The sequence below is a fragment of the Aotus nancymaae genome, unplaced genomic scaffold (assembly GCF_030222135.1).
Source record: "Aotus nancymaae isolate 86718 unplaced genomic scaffold, 86718_ANA_hifiasm-v0.15.2.pri h1tg000014l, whole genome shotgun sequence".
NCBI classification, from domain to species: domain Eukaryota; kingdom Metazoa; phylum Chordata; class Mammalia; order Primates; family Aotidae; genus Aotus; species Aotus nancymaae.
Genome location: NW_026988425.1, coordinates 67,156,705 through 67,177,716, shown reverse-complemented (window position 1 = coordinate 67,177,716; position 21,012 = coordinate 67,156,705). Strand labels below are relative to the sequence as shown.

The 21,012-nt window shown below is 36.8% G+C and overlaps 3 protein-coding genes and 1 non-coding gene across 11 annotated transcripts in view; 2 read left to right on the top strand and 2 right to left on the bottom strand.

Moving 5' to 3' along the window:
* Nucleotides 1-13,169, top strand: part of FAM169A (family with sequence similarity 169 member A) — a 72,767-nt gene extending 59,598 nt beyond the window's left edge. For 5 of the 6 annotated variants that reach the window (XM_021673215.2, XM_012462163.3, XM_012462160.3 and 2 more), the window contains 2 exons: nt 207-410; nt 1,347-6,643. In XM_021673215.2, coding sequence (XP_021528890.1) covers nt 207-410; nt 1,347-1,892 — 750 coding nt within the window. In that variant the 3' untranslated portion in view covers nt 1,893-6,643. Of the gene's footprint in view, nt 1-206; nt 411-1,346; nt 6,644-6,815 lie in introns of those variants that run through there. The other variant, XR_010342603.1, reaches the window with a different exon arrangement.
* On the bottom strand, nt 3,907-4,010 carry LOC135274963 (U6 spliceosomal RNA). The gene has a single exon (XR_010342703.1). It is a non-coding gene; the product is annotated as a U6 spliceosomal RNA (small nuclear RNA).
* Nucleotides 5,700-14,946, bottom strand: NSA2 (NSA2 ribosome biogenesis factor). The gene is made up of 6 exons (XM_021673216.2): nt 14,840-14,946; nt 13,074-13,261; nt 12,828-12,978; nt 11,520-11,699; nt 9,222-9,414; nt 5,700-6,712 (listed from the first exon to the last, which is right to left on the bottom strand). The coding sequence occupies exons 1-6, from the start codon at nt 14,840-14,842 to the stop codon at nt 6,645-6,647; spliced, it is 783 nt and encodes a 260-aa protein (XP_021528891.2). The 5' UTR covers nt 14,843-14,946; the 3' UTR covers nt 5,700-6,644.
* A 136-nt stretch (nt 14,947-15,082) lies between these two features.
* GFM2 (GTP dependent ribosome recycling factor mitochondrial 2) overlaps nt 15,083-21,012 on the top strand; it is a 56,641-nt gene continuing 50,711 nt past the window's right edge. For all 3 annotated transcript variants that reach the window (XR_010342602.1, XR_010342601.1, XM_064376050.1), the window contains exons 1-2: nt 15,083-15,266; nt 18,406-18,490. Coding sequence is in view for 1 of the 3 variants with exons in the window: in XM_064376050.1 (XP_064232120.1) it covers nt 18,428-18,490 (63 nt within the window). In the remaining 2 variants the exon portion in view is untranslated. The remainder of the gene's footprint in view (nt 15,267-18,405; nt 18,491-21,012) is intronic.

Sequence of the window (21,012 nt, the reverse complement as noted above, 5' to 3'; positions counted from 1 at the left end):
TGGTACTTAGGATTATTTTATTTTGCTGATACTGCCTTATCAGTTTCCCCTTTCCCACAGTAAGACTATTATTTAACCTATGCCTTATAATATTGTAAATTTGAGTCTTGGTGTAGGATAGGTAGGCACTGAGAAGGGATCCATCATGCATGATAAATAAATTAGTTTGTAATCATGCCTTTTTTTCTCCTCTCCTAATGGTGTAGGAATCTGAATTAGAGCCTATGAATGGTGAGATAATGGATGATTCTCTTAAGACCTCAGTTATAACAGAAGAGGAAGACTCCACTAGTGAAGTTTTAGATGAAGAATTAAAATTGCAGTCTTTTAATTCCAGTGAAGACTCTACAAATCTTGTTCCACTGGTGGTAGAATCTTCAAAAGTCCCTGAAGCAGATGCATCAGATAAGGTAAGGGGGCAATGAGCTATTTTTAAATAAAGTGTACCAATGTTGGTGACATTAGCGGGGAGGGTGCGTGGTATATGTATTTGCTTCCACCTTAACATGTACGATGCTTTCGGAAGATTAACTTTTATACTAGATTTGATACTATAATAAAATGCTATCAGTAATATTCTATAAATCTAAATAATTATATCTGATACGTGGTAACAAAATGAGTTTTATTACTTTTAATACTTTGTACTTAAGAAATGCTTAGAAAAATAGATAAAGCATTATTTACCAAATATTTGAGTTATCTATTGCTTACATAGTCTATGACCAGAACAGTCATTTAAATTTGTTTTAATTAGGTAGGCAGATTAGGTTAGTGTGTGGGGGGGAAGCTTGTTGGAGTATTTTAAAATAAATTTAGTTACTTTTGAATATTAAATTTATGCCTAAAAAACTATTGTATGATATTATTTATTAGTGTCTTACCTAAGTAAATGAATAAAACTTCCATTGCCCTAACTTACAATCTAATGAAATCATCGTCAAACTTAGTGGGGTGGCACAGTGTCAAGTCCCAAGGGATTCTTGGTTCTGGCTCCTGTAACACCAGGAAACTCAAAAAACTGAGTTGATTCATGGTTTTGAAGAATCTTCACATGAAGTTTAAAGTATCTTAAATACAAAATAATTCATTATATCCTCAAAGTAAGAACTTAGTATATTAAAATTACCATGTGACACAATTTTGAAGAAATTGAGTTGTATTCAGAATATATACACATTTAGCAGAAGAGAGAAATTTTTTAAAATGTACACGATTAACAAAAGTAGTGAATACTGAATTGTTTAAATTGTAGTTCAGTGTTATTGCATATTAGTGCCTCAGAATAATTTATTTTTAGAACTGTATTACAAGTTTATTTGTTGACCAGGCTTTTAAATTTTCAGACCCCACATACAGCTGACTCAGAAATGATGGATGAAGGCACATCTGATGAAAAGGGGCACACAGAAGAGAAACTGTCCCTACTTCCAAGAAAGAAAGCACATCTTGGGAGTTCAGACAGTGTTGCTACTATGTCAAATGAAGAACGATCTGATGGTGGTTTTCCAAACTCTGTGATAGCTGAATTTTCTGAGGAACCGGTCTCTGAGAATTTATCTCCCAACACTACTTCCTCATTGGAAGACCAGGGTGAGGAGGGGGTATCTGAGCCCCAGGAAACATCTACTGCTGTTCCTCAGAGTTCCTTGATAGAGGTTGAACTTGAAGATGTGCCATTTTCACAGAATGCAGGACAGAAGAACCAGTCAGAGGAGCAGTCTGAAGCATCTTCTGAGCAACTGGATCAGTTTACACAATCAGCAGAAAAAGCTGTGGATAGCAGCTCAGAGGAAATAGAAGTGGAAGTGCCTGTGGTAGACAGGCGGAATTTAAGAAGAAAGGCCAAAGGGCATAAAGGACCTGCTAAGAAGAAAACTAAGTTGACCTGAAGGAAGAAGAAATGAAGATGATAAACCGTCTTCTTTGTAACATAATTGTTATTTTTAAAATACGGTAATTAATAAATAGCATGGGGCACAGCACAAAAATTTCCAAAATTTCAATTTGAACTTATTTACTATGCAGTTTTTTGCTTCCCTTTAGAATGTAGAATTCACCATGCCTTTTAATTTTTCAGGCTATTTTTGGTAAATGCAATTTTTTATTTTTATTAATCATGTGTCAATTTTGGGAAACCAGATCATATTATATTTTATCAAGTGGCACATCTGACCATTATTTCAAAAATATAATTAAAAAACTGAAAGTAGCAGCATTTCCATTACTTACAAGGATCACAGAAATCTTTTATACTAAAGGTTTTAATAAAGTAAAACTTGGTGAGGGTTCTAGAAGTTTTAAATTTCAAAACTAATCACCATTTAAAAAAATGTTGGCATGCCTAAACGAGTGTCAGTAAATTACAATAAATATAACTTCAAGTAAACGAGAGCATAAAAATAAACTATGGTCAAAGGTTCATGAAGATACTTTGGTTTTTGGCCTCTAGTTTTTTCCCTCTGATTTCAGCATCTTTGGAAAGGTACACATAAACTCTGTTTCTGATTCATTCTATCATCTGATGTTAACAGTACGGTCAGGGATTTAACTGTGGCATGTGGGGACTAATAAAATTTAAAATTTCATTTGAAGTATTAGTTTGCTATAGTTTTTTTCTGTCTGCATATGTGCAGATGCCTAGAAGTTTAGACTCCAGTTTGACCTTTAATCAGGTAAAAATCCCAGCTAATATAATTTAGGGACATAGTCTAATTTTGACTTCTGGCCTGATCAGGATTAAGATTAAGCTGGAGATTTTACTTTTATCCCCACTCAGTTAACATGTTTATTTCAGAAATGTGAGGCTTCTTCCTGAGGCATCTCTTTAAATCTTGCCACCTCTCTAATTCTGCAGTCTTATTTATATTTTCCATAGCATTCATCCACTTCTCTCCAACTCATGGAGTGATTCTCCAATCAACAGAGTTTCCTGCCTGCTGGCTTATGCCCTTGATGTCCATTTTTGGGTAGGTTTGGAGGTGCACCCCACAATATTAGACCTATATGGCAGGAGTAAAACTGCCCTGGGGAGCTATAGTTACAAGGGCTTCAATCAGATTGGATGGAGGCTTCAGTCATCCTTTGATTTGTTCTGTGAGTACTGGTTGCACGCTAGCCTGTTAAGTGTATATTGTGTTGCCATAGCAAAGGCCTGGGAAAATTTGAAAAAAAATCCCTGAACTGTTAATTTTTGTATAGTTAATTTATTTAAAAATGAACAAAATGGTTACTCTTAGAATCCAAAGATAATCTGAAAACAATTCTACTCTTTGGAAATATTACATGTACTCACATTTGCACTTAAGTTGGAGAATATTTTGAGACCATTTAGATTGTTTTAAAAATAGCTTGATCTTGATCCTTATGTGGAAGAAACGTTATGACTTTGTGTCATTATTTGAGGTAGCTAAGGATTGATGTTGAAAGTTTATTCAGTTTATATATAGTAAGGTGATGTCACGTCAGTAAATTTTGTTTTGGGATGTTGGTATTTTCAATCTAATTAGTTGAGTTAAAATCTTTTAGCAGTCAAAATAGTAAACCCTCCTATTTGTGTTAGATTTTGAACACTTGTATTACCCTATATTTTCTTTAATTATTGGTCAGCAGTAAGCCAGATTATTTCATTCTAAATGAAAATTAAAGCACTTTGGCCATTTTCTTCAACAAATGCTAATATTAAGTATTAAAAAAAAGGTATTAGTGAATCTACCAAACATTTATGCTGTTTAATACATTTTATGAGAAATTCCTGTCAGTATCACAGAAGGAAATGTCCTGTTAAGATTCAGTAAATTCTTAACCCTTACAGTTTTCATTTCTTAGATTTAAAAACAACACTTTTAGATATTTTATTTTTGCTTGGGTTTAAAAGATTTTCTTTTCAAATTAAACATGAATTTGTTTAATTTGAAATGCTTCATGAATTTGTGTGTCATCCTTACACAGGGTCCATGCTAATTTTCCCTGTATTCCAATTTTAGTATATGTGCTGCTGAAGTGAGCACTAAAAGACTTTGTTTAAACAGGTGTACTTTTTTAAAGATTGAGCTCACTGGGTCAACTCTTGACATGTGAATATAGTCGAGTTTACAAAAAATGTTTAATCATATATGACCACTGGGGACTAACAGTATAAATTTCTTCTTGTTAAACTTGTTTGGATTAAATAGTGAATTGTAGGCAATTTAGAAGTTTTTTGTTCAGCACACAGGAAGACTTATGTTACAGATGATCTCTGACAGAAAATGTTATTTTGGGGTTTATAGATTATAGAGGGAAAAGTTAGATCACATGGAAAAACCTAACTCATGTTCAGTAACTTGAGTATATAATTTATAACACAATTTTTCTTCAATAAGGAATCTACGTGAACTTAATCAGTTATTTGTAGTTTTTGCAAGGCATTAGAAAAAAAATTCACAGAGGACTGAAAATGTGATTTCAGCCAGCTAGCCTAGTTGTTGAATGTCCAGTCACATTATACATAGTCCTTTGTGAACTTATTTGTGAAGGGAGTTCACTTTTTGTGTATATATGTGTATATTTCCTTGTGTAATATAAAGCAGATGGTTATTAGCAATATTTTAGTTCTTTCAAGTTTATTCAATTGCTAGACATCACAGAAATTAGTATATTTAAGAATTTATTATAAAGCTCCTCTACAACTTTTAAAGGTGAGAGAGTCTATTATGATTTTTTATAAAATCAAATAGCATGATTTAAAATGTCAGTCTTCTACTTAAAATGTGTCTATATTCTTGGTATTTCCATTCAGTGTAGATGGTAAGGAAAACATCTAGTTGTTGAATATTTACTTTTAGCAGACTCCAGAACACTACCTACAATGGTTTCAGTGACTAGAAATCTTGAAGGTTTTTATGATTGCGTCAAATTGAACCTGTAATAATATCTAAATATCTGCTCTTATGTTCTGCTTTATCCCTTGGGATTACTTTCTAAGGTTTGGTCACACCAGCAAACTGAAACAGATCTTAATGTAAATAATTTATACTAATATTACTCATCTGTGTTACAGTATTTTAGAAACAAGTTTCTGCCTTGTATGTCCATTAGTAGCAATGTTTCAGGTGTCATCTAGTGTTTCATGGGTGTGATTAGTTACAAGTGTTATGCTTATGTTTTCATACTCAATATCAAGCTTTCTTTGTACTTTACAAAATAGTAATTTATTTTTGGTTCTAAAAAAACAAGCAAATTTCATTTTTGTAGTATTCAGAAATTACCTGGAGTCAGTTTTTTTTTTTTTTTTCACCTTCTAGAAGTTGGGTGATCCACACATCACCCATTTATGTTAGTGGCAAAATTACTTGCTAAAATCTAATTGTAAGAAAGGCTTAGCTTCTGTCATCAAGTGATTGATTGTATCATCCTGGATCATCATTTCCAAGGAACTAGCCTTTCTTTTTCTAAATGTCTGTTATGTGTTCTAAAACTTCTAGTGTATTTATAAAACTTAGAAAAAATGTTATATTATTCAGAGTAGCAAGTCTTACTGAAGTACTTTGTTTTCTTGGTAGCTTTTTTTTTTTTAAAGTAAGTTTAAAAGTAGTAATTAAACCTATATTTTGTGATTGTTTCCTGGTCTGTGTTTTGAAATTCTTTTCCTTCCGTTTTCCTCATGAAGATGTTTCAGATACTGAATTTGTTTAGACATTGAATGACTTTGTTAAAGGCACTATTAATCACATTGGTTGTATTCTGAAGACAGACTTAAAAAAAAATAAACAACTTAAAACAATGTGGTGATTATAAATTAATGTAATTTACAGTCACAACATATCACAACAGTGCTTTCACTAAGTTACAACCCTTAAACCTTACCTTTTTACATCATCTAAGTAACTGCAAATAAATTTCTCCTCAATCAGTGCAGTCTTCTTTTCCTTTTAAAAGTTAGCTGGAGTTACTTAAACTAATTGTTGATACCATTCTGAAAGTATAAATATATTGTTTAGAATACAGAAAATGCTAAGAAAGTACAAAGACTTTAATATGTTTTTTTCATTTTCATCATTCAAGTAGAAAATAGTGCCAAGTAGATACATACATGGTAAATGAGACAAAGGTTTAGAATATGAATTCACTAGACCTTTGCTGGCAGTACTCAGAAATTATTAAGGATTTCACAGGTGAAAAGATTTCTCTGAGAGTTCTGAACTTTTAGTGTGTCTTCTCACATACTTTTAGTGTAAATACTATAAACTTATGTATTGCTACTTTTTTTTTAGGATTAATGAAGTGGAAGATGATACTTCTGTTAAATGCTCACACATAATTAAGTGTGCATTAACGTTTTTGAAAGGCATTTTCAACTGACACTGGTGGTTTTCCAGGAAATGCAGACTCTGTATTGCTGAATACCCACTCATAAATGCAGATATTGATGAAGTAGAATATTTGTATATTTGCTTTTTTTCAATCAATCATCAGTTTTATTAACATGGGGGTCTAAGTAGATTTCAAAATAAAGACCATTTATACAATAGGACCATTTTAATGTTTACAATAAATCTCTTGATTGCAGGTATGTATGGCTGTTCGGTAGTATTCAGAAACGTTACAGTAATGGCAGTTTTTCCAATTGGTGTGTAGTCCTCTAATTATATATTAAATTGCTGTCAAACCAGTAAGACTGCATTTATGCATCCATCATTTTCAGGATTGTTCGTAACCTGGGCATACTTTCCTAAGGAAAACAAAATCAAAACATAGAGAGGGTTGTTAGCTAATAAAAATTAATTTTAAAGACTATAACTTTTGCCTAACTTTTTGTTTTTGTTTTAACACAGGGTTTCACTCATTGCTCAGGCTGCAGTGCAATGGTGCGATCTCCGCTCAATGCAACCTCTGTCTCCTGGGATCAAGCGATTCTCCTGCCTCAGCCTTTTGAGTAGCTGGGATCACAGGCACACAGCACTGCCTGGATAATTTATTTGTTTTTGATTCTGGTAGAGATGGGGTTTTGCCATGTTGCCCAGGCTGGTCTCGAACTCCTGAGCTCAAATGATCTGCCTGCCTTGACCTCCCAAAGTGCTGTGATTATAAGTGTGAGCCACCGCACCTGGCCATGCCTAAAATATTTCTAATTATCACTTTTAGGAAATAAGAAATGGGCCATAAAGAATAAATGAGATTTTACAAAAGTAAATCGTTTAAGAGTAAGCTTGAGTTCTGAATACAATTTTCATATAAATAGTGTTTTTACAAATAATGGTCAGCTCCATGTAGCACATTGCATTAATAGGCTTTTATGGACTGACCTGAGCATTGTCACTTTTTTACATAATTCTTCCTGGAAAATGTATCAAGTTTTAAATGAGTTTGAAGTCAAGATAACAATATATTCTAAAACTGAGGTCAGCTGACATGAAGTATAAGCCAATGACTTTAAGAAGTTGTAGCATGTATTCTTCCCTTTCAAAGAAACTGGGTCTGGGTACTAAAGGTAGAAAACTAAGCAAATGAGGGCACTTAAAATTACTGCATGACACATTTCTGTTTTAATTATTACTGATCTAGTGTGATTATATGCTTGATGTACATACCCTTCCTCTGCTCATGGTTAATTTATTCTGTTTTCTCACAATATTTTTTTTTAGTTATAACTTTGCATGTGCTTCCCTTACAATAAACAATTTTTATTAAAAAGGATCAAAATATTTTCTTTTGAGACGGAGACTTGCTCTGTCTCCCAGGCCGAAATGCAGTGGCACGATGTCAGCTCACTGCAAGCTCTGGGTTTAAGTGATTTTCCTGCCTCGGCCTCCCAAGTAGCTGGGATTACAGGCGCCCACCACGACTGGCTAATTTTTTTGTATTTTTAGTAGAGACAGGGTTTTGCCATGTTGACCAGGCTGGTCTCGAACTCTACTCTCAAGTGAGACTAGAGTCTAGTCTCCCAAAAAGTGCTGGGATTACAGGTGTTTGTTAGCCACTGCGCCTAGATGGCAAGGGAGCTTTTTAAAGCCTGGAAGCTTCTCCATAATTTCTGGGAGGTCACGAGAATCCCATTAACAGAAAAGAACTAAACTGTGTTAAATCAGTTTCAATTATTAATACTTTTTGAGATGGAGTTTTGCTCTGTTGCCCAGGCTGGAGTGCAGTGACACAATCTTGGCTCATTGCAACCTCCACCTCACAGGTTCAAGTCATTCTCCTGCCTGAGCCTCCCAAGCAGCTGGAATTACAGGCATGGGCCACCCCGGCTAGTTTTGGTATTTTTAGTAGAGATTGGGTTTCACCATGTTGGCCAGGCTGGTCTCGAACTCCTAACCTCAGATGATCTGCCCACCTTAGCCTCCCAAAGTACTGGGATTATAGGTTGAGCCACTGCTCCTGGCAGTTTCAACTAGTTATCAGGTTACCTACATGGGACAGATAGATCTATTTCTTTAAATTCAGTAGGTATTTTAATGTCAGCATATAAATATAAGGAGTATTTATATAATATTTATAAAGTTATGGCAAAAGATTCTGTTTCTTACAGAAAATATCTTAAGTCATTAATACTTCATATCAGCTGACCTCAGTTTTAAAATATGTTTGATACATACTTCCTTTCCTCTGCTCATGGTTAATTTATTCTGTTTTCTTACAATACTTTTTAGTTATAACTTTGCATCTGCTTCCCTTATAATAAACAATTTTTATTAAAAAGGATAGTTTTTTTTTGAGCTGGAGTCTTGCTCTATTGCCCAGTCTGTAGTGCAGTGGCACAATCTCGGCTCACTGCAAGCTTTGCCTGCCCGGTTCACGTGATTCTCCTGCCTCAGCCTCCCAAGTGGCTGGGATTACAGGCGCTTGCCACCACACCTGGCTAATTTTTTTGTATTTTTAGTAGAGACATGGTTTCACCATGTTTGCCAGGCTGGTCTCCAACTCCTGACCTTAGGTGATCCACCCGCCTTGGCTTCCCAAAGTGCTGGGATTACAGGTGTGAGGTGAGCCACTGCGCCTGGCCAAAGAGGATGAAAATAATTTTAACAATGTATTATACCTAAAACCAATAAGCTAAATTTAAAAACAATTGTATTTATAACACTTTTTCTATAATTTTTTTTACTAAAGATTTACATCTTATTTACATTGTTTTAACCTAGCTCTCCTGCATTAAAAAAAATTTGCTGTGTATTTTATTAATATATCAACTTAAGTATTTCTATTAGCAACAGCCCTGTATTAAAAAATTCACTTACCCCAAATAACTTTGCCTCCTTGCGTCACAAGACCCAATTCGCTCACATTTACCTCAATGACGGTACCTTTGGTAATAACACCCAAAGTTGTATACAGTGGGGATGAGGGATTCTTCTTTACACCAAGTATTGGTAGGCAAAAGGTGGCTTTCAGTTCAGGATGGGTCACATGGGCTTTCTTGAAACGCAAGCCCTAGTAAGTCAAACAACATAAGAATGCTTACGTCCAAAATGTTAACAGTGAAGAGTAGTGGTCCTTTTCACTTACCTTTTTCAACCATCTCCAAAAAACCATGGTTGAATAATGTCATCTTAAAGCATCTAACAAAATACATTCTACAGACTAAAAACCTGATGGTTACAGTATTAAAATGTGGGGAAAACACCCACGCATGTACTTAAGATTTTTTTTTTTTTTTTTTTTGAGACGGGGTCTTGCTCAGTTGCTCAGGCCAGAGTGCAGTGGCACGATGTCAGATCACTGCAGCCTGGACTTCTTGGGCTCAAGACATCCACCCACCTCGGGCTGCCGAGTAGCTGGGACTACAGGCACACACTACTATGCCTAGCTAATTTTTGAATTTTTGATAGAGATGGGGTTTCACCATGTTGCTTGCTGGCCTCGAACTCCTGGGCTCAACCAATCCACCCCCTTAGCCTCCTGGGATTACAGGCTACCACAGCTAGCCTCTGAAGTTTTTTTTTTTTTTTTAAACTGTGTAACAGCTACCTAGCAACATACTCCGATTTCTACTGTGTAGTCATCTACACTTAGACTTACTAAGGACTTGATACATGCCAGGCCACTATACTAGCTCACAACTGGCTTACTTAAACACAATAACCTCACAACAAACACATCCCTCTCACTTCTGTTTTTGAATGATGTAACAAGGATCAGCAGGTTAAATGACTTGTTTTCAGATTAAATGGTGAGTGGTAAACAATCAAACCTAAGTATCCTGATTCCAGGCCTTTATATACCTCAGCTACCTTCCATGATTAAAAAAGGAGTGGATTGTCAGCTTTCTTTAGGTTGGTGGTAGGACACTGGAGAAGGCCCAGAAAAGTCTTTCTTACAGAAACCGGTTACAGAGTCATCCAGTCACCTAATAGGTCTTTTAGGGTCTAGTACTTCAAATGTCACAATATTTTGCAGTCTTACTTGATTTTTGCATGCATGGGGTGGGGTGACAACACTAAATCAGTTTCCTAGTAACAGGCTCATTAATCAAGCTTGTAAGAAACTGACACCATTCAGGATGCCATCTGATTAATTCATAATGACAAATTGTGAAACTACAGAAAACCCAGAATAGCCTGACTTGTATATTCTCTCCCTGTAGAACTAATAAGGTTAACAAAATGTATTCAGAATATGAATACAAAACCAAAACAAGTAGAGTCCATGATATAATCCAGGGGTGGGCAAACATTTTGTGTAAAGAACCCAATAGGTAAATATTTTAGGCTCTGCCAGGCCATATGGTCTTTATTACAACTGCTCAACTCTCAGGGTGGGGGTTATGCAATACGTAAATGAACAGGCATGACTGTTCCACTAAAACTTTTTATAGAAACAAGCTGTTTGCCAATATTTTAATCTATTAAAAATTACTCAGGTTGAACACTAGGATTTTAGGATGTTTCAACTTTCCTTTCGGATATTTCATTTTTCTAAGGAGGCTGTGCCTCTAACTGGGAGAACAGTTCAGTCTCTTTGAAGGGATTTTGTAAAAATACATCTTCAATTATGTTTCTCCCCAGGGTGAGGAAGTTTGGGGTCATATTACTATTACTGCCTTCAATAGAAATTAAACTAGATTAAATTATCTTCCTTTTCCCAATGATTTTCAAGAGCATTTAGATACTTTCCTTACCAAACTGGAATTGACTCTTACAAAACAGTCCTACTCAAGTTTTCCAACTGTTGTCAAAACAAGAAGTGTCTGAGGCCTAGACAGTATCAGGCATATAGTAGATCACTAGCTGAATGAGGAAAATATGACTGTGTGTGGAAAATTAAGATTCTATTATATCATATTTAAAAGTCAGAATTCACTGACAATGTCTTATAACACTACTTTTTCAAATCTTTATGAAGCTGAAAAGGTTTTTGACTACTGGAAAAAGTGCTAAATAACTTCTATCACTAACTTAGAATAACAAAAATTGTAAAAAAAAATCTTTTGACCTGTTCCACATCAATTTAAAGAATTTTGGGAAATTATAATGTTCTTTATCCGATTTAACAAAGATAACTAATATTTCGGTCACTATACTCTTCCAAGAACTTACCATTGGCCTTATGAATCTTTCATATTTAGGTGGTTTTCTTGTAAAGCCATCTCCAACAAAGCATACTTTAGTAACCATCCTCTTCCATGCCTTCTTCTTTCTCTTTCCTGTTCGAATAACTTTTAATACTTCTGTTTCTCCCTGGGCACGGACTTTAGGCAGAGGGACTTCCCATTTTCCCTAAAAATATGCCACAGTTAAAGTTTATATTTAAAGGACAATGATAAGTCAAATATGCTTTAGTTGTACAAAGCAGTAGATCTATTTTTTTGCTTAGCCATCAACACATTTTTGGCTCAACTGTTTTTCTAGAGCTCTGTATTGTCTCCTCACAAGCTGCAAATTAAAACTAGTTAAGTTTATATATCATGAGTACATTAAATAAATTGTTGGCTTAAGCAAAAAAAATCTTAATGCTGTGTTATGGGTGAAAAAAATAACACCTGTAATTTAATGGTGACTTTTTTTGAGACGGAGTCTCGCTCTGTTGTCCAGGCTGGACCTAATTTTTGTATTTTTAGTAGAGGGGGGGTATTACAATATTGGTCAGGCTGGTCTTGAACTGCTGACCTCAGGTGATCCACCTGCCTCTTCCTCCCAAAGTGCTGGGATTACAGGCATGAGCCACTGCACCCAGCCGATGGTGACATCTATAAGCAGTGTTATGTTTAACAGCATAACACTGGAAGAGTGTTTTCACCTCTTATGTCTTTGTATTTCTTCCTGAAATGGATTTGTAGATTACTAGTAAGACAAAGTCCTTGCCAGATGTTTTATGCCTCCCTGGAGCACAAATTCTATGAAAAAACTGAAGTCGTGTAAGGCAGTAGAATGAATTCTTTAAATATAGATACCTCATATTCTTTTATATGGATTTCTGCTAATCTATTCACAGGTGTTTAAAAAAGCCACATTTTTGTGACCACTTAAGGAGTTTGCCACCATTATACTTTTTAACCAATTTTGGCATTACAGGGCAGCACGAATAAGAAGCATTTGTATTTTTCTTTGACTACATAACACTGTGGGTTTTCAAACAGGAAGACAAATAATGAGTTTGAAATTCACTCCTTACCAACTTTTTGTTTTAATTTCATATGGCATTTTGAGAAATTAAAAAAAAAAAATTCTAAAATCTTATCAGAGGGCAAGATTTTTATTATTAAATTTACAAAGCCTCCAACATCTAAATAATGGGAATAATAGTCGTATTTCATGTTTCAAATTAAACTGAAGAAGCAAGAACCTCAAATTTGAATTTAAGTAATTCTCCTAAACAAAAAAAAGACTTAAATTGTTACTGCTTACCGCCTTCTCTTTTCGTTTCTGTTTAATCATATTGGAAAGTACTTTAGCTCGAGATTGTCCTTCTCTGTCCAGCAGATAGGCAGGTACTGCTCCCTGGGGAGTCTTCTCATCATTCTTTTGTTTGGTGTTTCTTTTTTCATGCATCTTGATACTACCGAGAAGGAAAAAAGGTTCAAGATTATCTGTTTTAATAATGATTACTCAAAAGATGTTAACTTGTTTTTACAAATAAATTGGACCACTTACGTCTTTTTCATTTGTATTTTCTCAGCGTGGCGCTGTTTATGGTAAAGCTTAGCTTTCAGACCAATCATTTTCTTTGCCTTCTTTGAACGTTCATGAGCCTCTCGACTTTCCTTCTTTCTCTTTTTCTCATGGTAATCCAAACGGTATCCATAGCGTTTACGATGTAATTCAATATATTCATTCTGTGGCTATAATGATGCAATAAATGTTATTTTATTTTTTTAAAGTACTGACAGTTATTCTAAAATGCACTCTTTTACATACACTAAAGTACTTAAGACCCTGTTTCATCCAAATGTTCACTTACTTAAATGATTCTTGCACCATTAAGTCTATTCACATGATGTAAGTTAAATTTTTTTAAGTTAAATTTTGATCTTGAATGATATGAGGTTTTAGGGCTTACATCTCTAATAATCTCAGTAGGGAATAGTCCAAAATCTACTGGATCCTGATTAGAGGATCTTTTTTCCTTACATAATTTGCTTTTTAAATAACGTCTTCATTTCAAATTTTATTTTAAAAATTTAAGTCACTTTCATTGAACCATAATTTATACACAGTAAAACTTGTCCTTTCTAGCTGCACAGTTCTAACTTTTGACTATACAGTTCTGTAACCACCACAATCAAAATACAGAGAAGTTCTATTTCCCCCTAAAATTCCCTTGTGTCACTTTGAAGTCAATCCTCCTTCCCAACTCTCAATTTGATACCTATCCCTATAGTATTACCTTTCCCAGAATGAAACAGGGATCAACAGTAGTACATAGCCTTTTACATCTGGTTTCTTGCTTTTGGGATTCATCCAATTTGTTGCAGGTATAGGTACTTCAATCCTTTTCATTGTTAAGTAGTATGCTATCGCATGGATATACCACTGTTTATTTACCCACTGACCAGTTGATAGGTCTCTGGGTTGTTTCCAGTTTGGGCTGATTATGAATAAAGCTAAAATAAACAACTGCACTTAAGTCTTCATGTGGACATGTGTTTAATGCCAGACCGTTTTCCAAAGTTTATTATTTTGCATTCCAGCAGCAATGTATGGGAAACTTTTGCATTTTAGACGCGTTTTATTTTAAACACGCGGGCAGGCGCAAGTCTGTATTTTAAGACTGCAAAAATAAAAATGACACAAAGCCAAGTCCCGAACAGAGAAAAATGTTAAGTAACAACCAACAAGGTGTGCTATCAACTGCTATCACATAAACTTTGCAGCAATTCCACACGTGAACGGTGTGTGGAATGCCACTGTGCAAAAAAAAAACGCAGATTAGAGACGTAGCAGAAAGAGAAAGGATCTGGCAGTTAGATCTGAGCGTTAAGCCCGGCTTCGCAATTCATCAGCTGTCTGATCTTTGGCAAGGACGCCTTCAGTTTCCTCAGCAGTAAAATGAAGGGTCAGGGATTAACATCTAAGGTTGTAACAAAGCACAACCATATTCCCATTAGACTGGTGCTGATAACCACGCTTGTAGTGAAATCAGGAATTTACAGGATTCTTAGCAGTGGATAAAAAAAAAAAAAGGACAGAGTAAAATCTGTCTTGCTCCAAAGTTTGTGTTCTGGCAAATACTCTCCGTGTCGCTAATGTGAAGTTGTTTCCAATTCTCAGAGGCCACCCCACGGAGTCCACCATCCTTTTCCCTCAGCAGTTCTCATTTCCGCCAAACACCGCTCACCCCCTGCCCCAGCGCCCTAGAACTCTCAGGTCCTACAAACTGAGACGCCCTATGTCGCGAGCGTCCGAGGCATCCTCCTTACCATGGTGATGGCCGCAGAGCCGCCACGAGGGGCCCCTGGGGTGTAAAAATGCTCTTAATTTTCGGGTCTCCGAGACCCACGAGCCGACACCACGCCGGCCGCAACAGGAAAGAGTAACCCTTTAAAACCGCCGAGTGAAGAGCAAGCTCCACGCAGCAGTTCCGAGCCTCCGTTTTCCGCGTTCAGCTAGAAGAACGGAAGTTGCTGGCTGGCGGCGTTTGGCCGCTGCACCGCCGGAAGTGTTGAAGGGTGGTTGCTCAGGGCGGAAAAGCGGAAAAATCCTAGGTTCCTTTAGTTTAGATACACTGTCGTTTCTTCAGGCAGGCGTCGGGACTTGAGGCCGTTGCAGACTTTGGCACGACCTGCGCCTCCTGCTTCAACAGCCTAGCGGTGACGAGCTGGCCTGCGGTACGCAGCCTAATGCCAGGTGAGTACCGCTCCAAGCTCTGAGACACTGCGGGCCTGTGACCCTGTCCTGCGTTGGGTACCGCTGACCTTCCAGGCTGCGACGGACGCAGCCAGCCATGGAGGAGGACAGCAGGGTCTCCGGACTCCCCTCGGCGTTCGCTCAGTGTGGAAGTTTTTCTCTATCCTTCGGCGAGGGCGACTCAAGTTGTTCTGGTCACTATGGGTAATGTGTGCACGGTTGTGAAGGTTACCGAGGAATGAAAACTTACCGTACGGAAAAGTAGAACTACTGGGCCTTTGCAATTTCAGAAAAGAAAGACAACATTCTGGGTTTTTGGAGGTACAGGACTGATTCCAGAAATTCCTGAGGTATTTTAGTGCATCGAATCAAGTGCTGAGTGGACTTGCATTTAGTACCCCCTAGTGCCAGGAAGTAATTCACTACAAGAAAGTACGTCACTTAAAGACATTGCCAATTTTGCCCTTTTACTGCACAGCTGCAGAAGTTCTCAAATTCACAGCTTGGAACGTGATTCAGTTGACTGGAGCAAAAAGAACTGTACCAAAAGAATACTTTCATTAATTCTTAGTGCTTGGATTTGAGGCAGTATTTTGTTTTGTTTTTGTGGGGTTTTTTTGAGACGGCATCTCGCTCAGGCTCGAGTGCAGTGGCGCGATCTCGGCTCACTGCAGCCTCTACATCCCCGGGTCAAGCGATCCTCCGATCTCAGCCTCAAAAGTAGCGAGCTACAGGCGCGGGCCACCACGCCTGGCTAGTTTTTAAAATTTTTGTAGGACGGGATTTCACCATGTTGCCCAGGCTGGTCTCGAACTCTGAGGTACAATCGATCCAACCGCCTCGGCCCCCTAAAGTGTTGGGATTACAGGCGTGAGCCACAGCGCCCGGCTTTGAGGCAGGTTTTTTTTCTTTTTTTTTGAGACAGAGTTTCACTCTTGTTGCCCAGGCTAGAGTGCAATGTTGCGATCTCGTCTCACTGCAACCTTTGCTTCCTGGGTTCAAGCTATTCTTCTGCCTCAGCCTCCGGTGTAGCTGGGATCTAGGCGCCCGACACCACTCCCGGCTGTTTTTTTGTTTTGTATTTTTAGTAGAGGCGAGGTTTCAGCATGTTGGCCAGGCTGGTCTTGGAACTCCTGATCTCAGGTGATCCACCGTCTCAGCCTCCCAAAGTGCTTGAATTACAAGCTTGAGCCACCGCACCGGGCCTTTGAGGCCATTTTTTAAGGCTCCGTCTTTAAAGGTGATCTCATCATTCTCTTTAAAACCATAACAATAATAACTAACATTTGTATATTTTAGGTACAGTAGGTTATGTAATCTCTTTGCTTGGAATGCACTCCTCCTCACTGCCCCACCACCCCCCGAATTTCCTCCCTCATCTGCTTCTGGTCTTTGCTTAAATACCACTATTTTAATGAGGCATTCTTTGATCTTTCTCCTTACAGTTTTAACTGTCCCAATTCCTCTTTGCTGCTTAATTCTTCTGTACAGCACTTATCGTCATAAGAGGGACTGTGTATTGTATTCATTACTTTTGTTTGTTGTCTCTATCCCCTGGCTAGGATAGAGGCAGTATGAGGACAGAGATTGTTGTCTTTTGTTCACTGCATTAATGCCAATATCTAGAAAGCAGTGAGTAGACACACAGTAAATTCTTGTTGAATAAATGGAAAGGAATAGGCTTGGGTGGTGGAGGGCTGGGTTGTGCAAATTATCTTTTTATTGACAACCACTCAGTTAAAGAAAGAAGAGGAAAATGTCTACTAAATGTCTATTATAGTAGTTACTGTAGAGACACTATTCGGCCCTGAACTTTGGCGTAACCAATGAAGAGAGAGTGGATTCAGGGCTGGGCATGGTGGTTCAAGCTTGTAATCCCAGCACTTTGGGAGGCCAAGGTGGGCAGATCACTTGAGGTCAGGAGTTCAAGACCAGTCTGGCCAACATGGCAGAACCTGGTCTCTACTAGAAATACAAAAATTAGCTGGGCATAGTGGCAGGTGCCTGTAGTTCCAGCTACTCAGGAGGCTGAGGCAGGAGAATCGCTTAAACTGAGGAGGCAGAGGGTGTGGGGAGCTGAGATCTAGCCACTGCATTTCAGCCTGGGTGACAGAGTGAGATCCTGTCTCGAAAAAAAAAAGGGAACAAATTCAAGATACATTTAGGAAATAAAATGAAAAGATTTGATGATTTTCTGAATAAGAGTAGTAAATGTTCCTTATCTAAGATCCAGAAAAGAACAGATTTAGGTGTAATAATGAGTTTTGACATATCTTCTTAATAACATGGATCACAATGGTTTAACACAGCGGTTTCTAATCTTTTGGTTTCCCTGGGCCGCATTGGAAGAATTGTCTTGGGCCACACATAAAATACACGAACACTAACAATAGCTGATGAGCTAAAAAAAAATCGCAACAAAATATCATAATGTTTTAAGAAAGTTTACAAATTTTTGTTGGGCTGCATATAAAGCTGTCATAGGCCGCATGTGGCTTGCAGGCTGAGGGTTGGACAAACTTTGTTTAACATGGTCTGTTTGTCTCCCTACCATCCCCAGTCTCAGCTGCATCTTGCATTTCTCATAGCTTTAATATTGTACCTGAAACATAGTTAATATTTAGTAAATGTTTTTAAACTAAAGATACTTAGTTTCTATAATCAGAGGAAAAGGTCTTTTATATATTTTTTACATGATTTAGTTTTTACATATTTATGGTAGGATAATCAGAATATATAAATGAACCAATAAATTTTACTGCCAATTAGAAGTTACCAAGTTAATATATGGATGCTTAGCTTTTTATACTAAATTCTGTATAGTTACATAACTATGCATTTTGGTTGATACAGTGTTTTGTAATTTCAGTAAGTTGATTTCTACCATAATGCCATACGTTTAAACATTAAAGTACATTGACAAATAAGGAAAATTTTAAGAACCATATTTCTCATATTTAATCAGAATTTTCATTTTCTGAATGATGCATTAAATTTTTGGTAGCTAAAAATATTGTTCTGACTTTTTAAAAGTAATACATTTTACCATACATATTACATATATCTAACTTACATATGCCTTGCTGACATGTAATACATAAATTTAGTTTTATAATTTTGTATATTTATTTTTTCATAGAATAACAGTTTGGAGGATCAAGATGTTGACCAACTTGAGGATATTTGCAATGAGTCATCAGATAATACCCAGTGTACATATTAATGTAAGCATTTCTTATAAAATTAAATGTCCTTTAACAACCTCAGCTATTTTACTCCCTAAAATGCTCAGTATATCTCATCAGCTATTGATTCCAAACTTAGTTGAGTCATAACCTTTGGAAATCCTCAAGCCAAACAAATTTGAAAGGAATCACCTTAATTTAATCAGAAATATAAGAGGAAATTACCTTAATTTAAAAAAAAGAACAGCTGCAGCTAAATGCTGGTCTCGGGGTACTAAAATGCGTTGTTTTTTGAAAGGAGGGATAGGGTTTTATATCTCTTCTAAGAATGTCATTACTTAATGCACATCTTTAAACTGCTAACAACAAATGTGCTTTGTACTCTTAAGTATCCACAGATTGAGACTCTTGTGAAATAAAGTTCCTCTTAATATCAAAATATAACATAATTGTACAATGGTTGATAAACTACTTTTGGCTGTCTTCTGCAGAGCTTTTGGAAGCCAGCTTCTTGGGCATTCTGAGATTTGTCTCAGGAATATTGTTTTGGTCTTTAAGCTCTGCTCTGACTCCTGAATCCTCTTCAAAACACTATAAATTATTTTCTAACCTATCACGTCTTCAGTATACCTCAGAGATATTAAACCTCAAATGAAATAATACCCCTTTTATCTACAACTAAGTGAGAGATTAAAGCTTGTTTGGGTCATTTCTTTTTATCTTCAGGGAGTACAGTAGTTTCCCCTTATTTGTGGTTTTGCTTTTAGCTGTTTCAATTGCCCAAAGTCAACTGTGATCTGAAAATTTAATGGAAAATTCCAGAAATAATTTATAAGTTTGAAATTGTGTGCCATTCTGAACATTGTGATGAAATTTCATGCTATCCCACTTAATCCCACCTGGGATGTGAGTCGTCCCTTTGCCCAGAATATCTACACTGTGTACACTCCCCACTTGTGAGTCAGTAGCCATCTGGGTTACCAGATTCACTGTTGTGATACTGCAGTGCTTGTGTTCAAGTAACCTTTATTTTACTTAATCATGGTCCCAGAGCACAAGAGTAGTAATACTGGCAATTTGGATATGCCAAAGAGAAGCTGTAAAGTGTTCCCTTTAAGTGTAAAGGTGAAAAATCTCCGCTCAATAAGGATAAAAAAGTCATATGCTGAGGTTGCTAATATCTGTGATAAGAATGAATCTTCTATCTGTGAAATTGTGAAGAAAGAAAAATTTTTGCTAGTTTTACTGTCACACTTCAAAGTGCAAAAGTTATGGTCACATAACATAAGAGCTTAGTTAAGGTGGAAAAGGCATTCAATTTGTGGGCAGAAGTCATGAACAGAAACATATTTTGATTGACAGCAATTAAGTTCAGTACTATTTGGGGTTTCAGGCATCCATTGGGGGTCTTGGAATATATCCCCTGTGGATAAGGTGTGACTGCTGTATTGGAGAACCTGTAACCCTTAAGAAGCCTTATCATTAGTCTACAATTTTTTTTTGCTACTTTAAAATCACCTGGGCAGCATTTTGAAGAAGATATGTTTATATATTCAGTGTGATCTCATTAAGTGGGCCAAGGAGTTATCCAGTTTTTCATCAGTGCTTTTATTGCTGGCACTTTCAGATTATGCACTCTGTGATAGACACTGGATCATCTTATCCTGGCCATTATGCTGTGGAAATTGGAGTCTCTACTCTTGAAGTATTTTCTAAGGATAGTAGCATATTATTTCCAGAAACTTGGTGACAAATATAGAAATAATAGAGATAACACAGATATGCGGTTCATGAAACAAAAAGCAGACTGTGGTGCCCTCAGTCATTACATACACTAACTATTCCAACTATATTGGCAGCTATTAAATGTGTATCTAGTAGTCTGGGCATAAACTGAGGTGGAGAATATTCAGCCTCTCCATGAGAACATGAGGAGGTTAGGTAAGCAGCTAAGGTAGAGGAGGTTAGATTTGGCCTTAAGCAGACCTTCTCTAACTCAGTGATTCTCAATTGAATGCTGCATTGGAGACACCTTGGGGATTTAAAAAAATACCACCACCCAGTTCCCCCAGTTCTTCTTTGCTCTCCCCACCCCGTGTTTTTAAGAAGCTTTCTAGGTGATTCCAATGTGTAATTACTATAATCCTGAGTTCATTGCCCCCACGATCTTTCAGCAGATGTAGAGGAAAACCAAGGTCTATCCAGGGTGAGATACCTTATTTAACCTTCTGACTCAGCTTCTGAGTTTCTGAAATCTAGGGCTGTGGTTCTCAAACTACAGCTATCAGAATCACCTGGAGAGCTAGTTTAAACAAATTGGTCGGCTCCATCCCCAAGAGTTTCTGATTTTCTTATCTGGAGTGGAGCTTTAAGCATGTGTTTCAAACAAACCCTCAGCCCACGTTAATGCTGCAGGTTGAGGAGAACCATTGTTTTAAGGTCAGTGCAAAATAGCAAATCAGTATTAGTTTTATCCTTATTCTTTCCCCTAGGATATATTTGGGTTGTCACTTTTTAAAAGAATTGGACTTAATAAATTTGGACTACTTTAAAAATATACA

Excerpts from the sequence above, each read along its gene's own strand:
- NSA2 (XM_021673216.2), bottom strand. Across the intron at positions 9,415-11,519 it reads AAAGATTCATAAGGCCAATG|GGCTTGCGTTTCAAGAAAGC; the intron begins GTAAGTTCTTGG and ends TTGACTTACTAG. Across the intron at positions 6,713-9,221 it reads AGGAGGCAAAGTTATTTGGG|GAAAGTATGCCCAGGTTACG; the intron begins GTAAGTGAATTT and ends TGTTTTCCTTAG.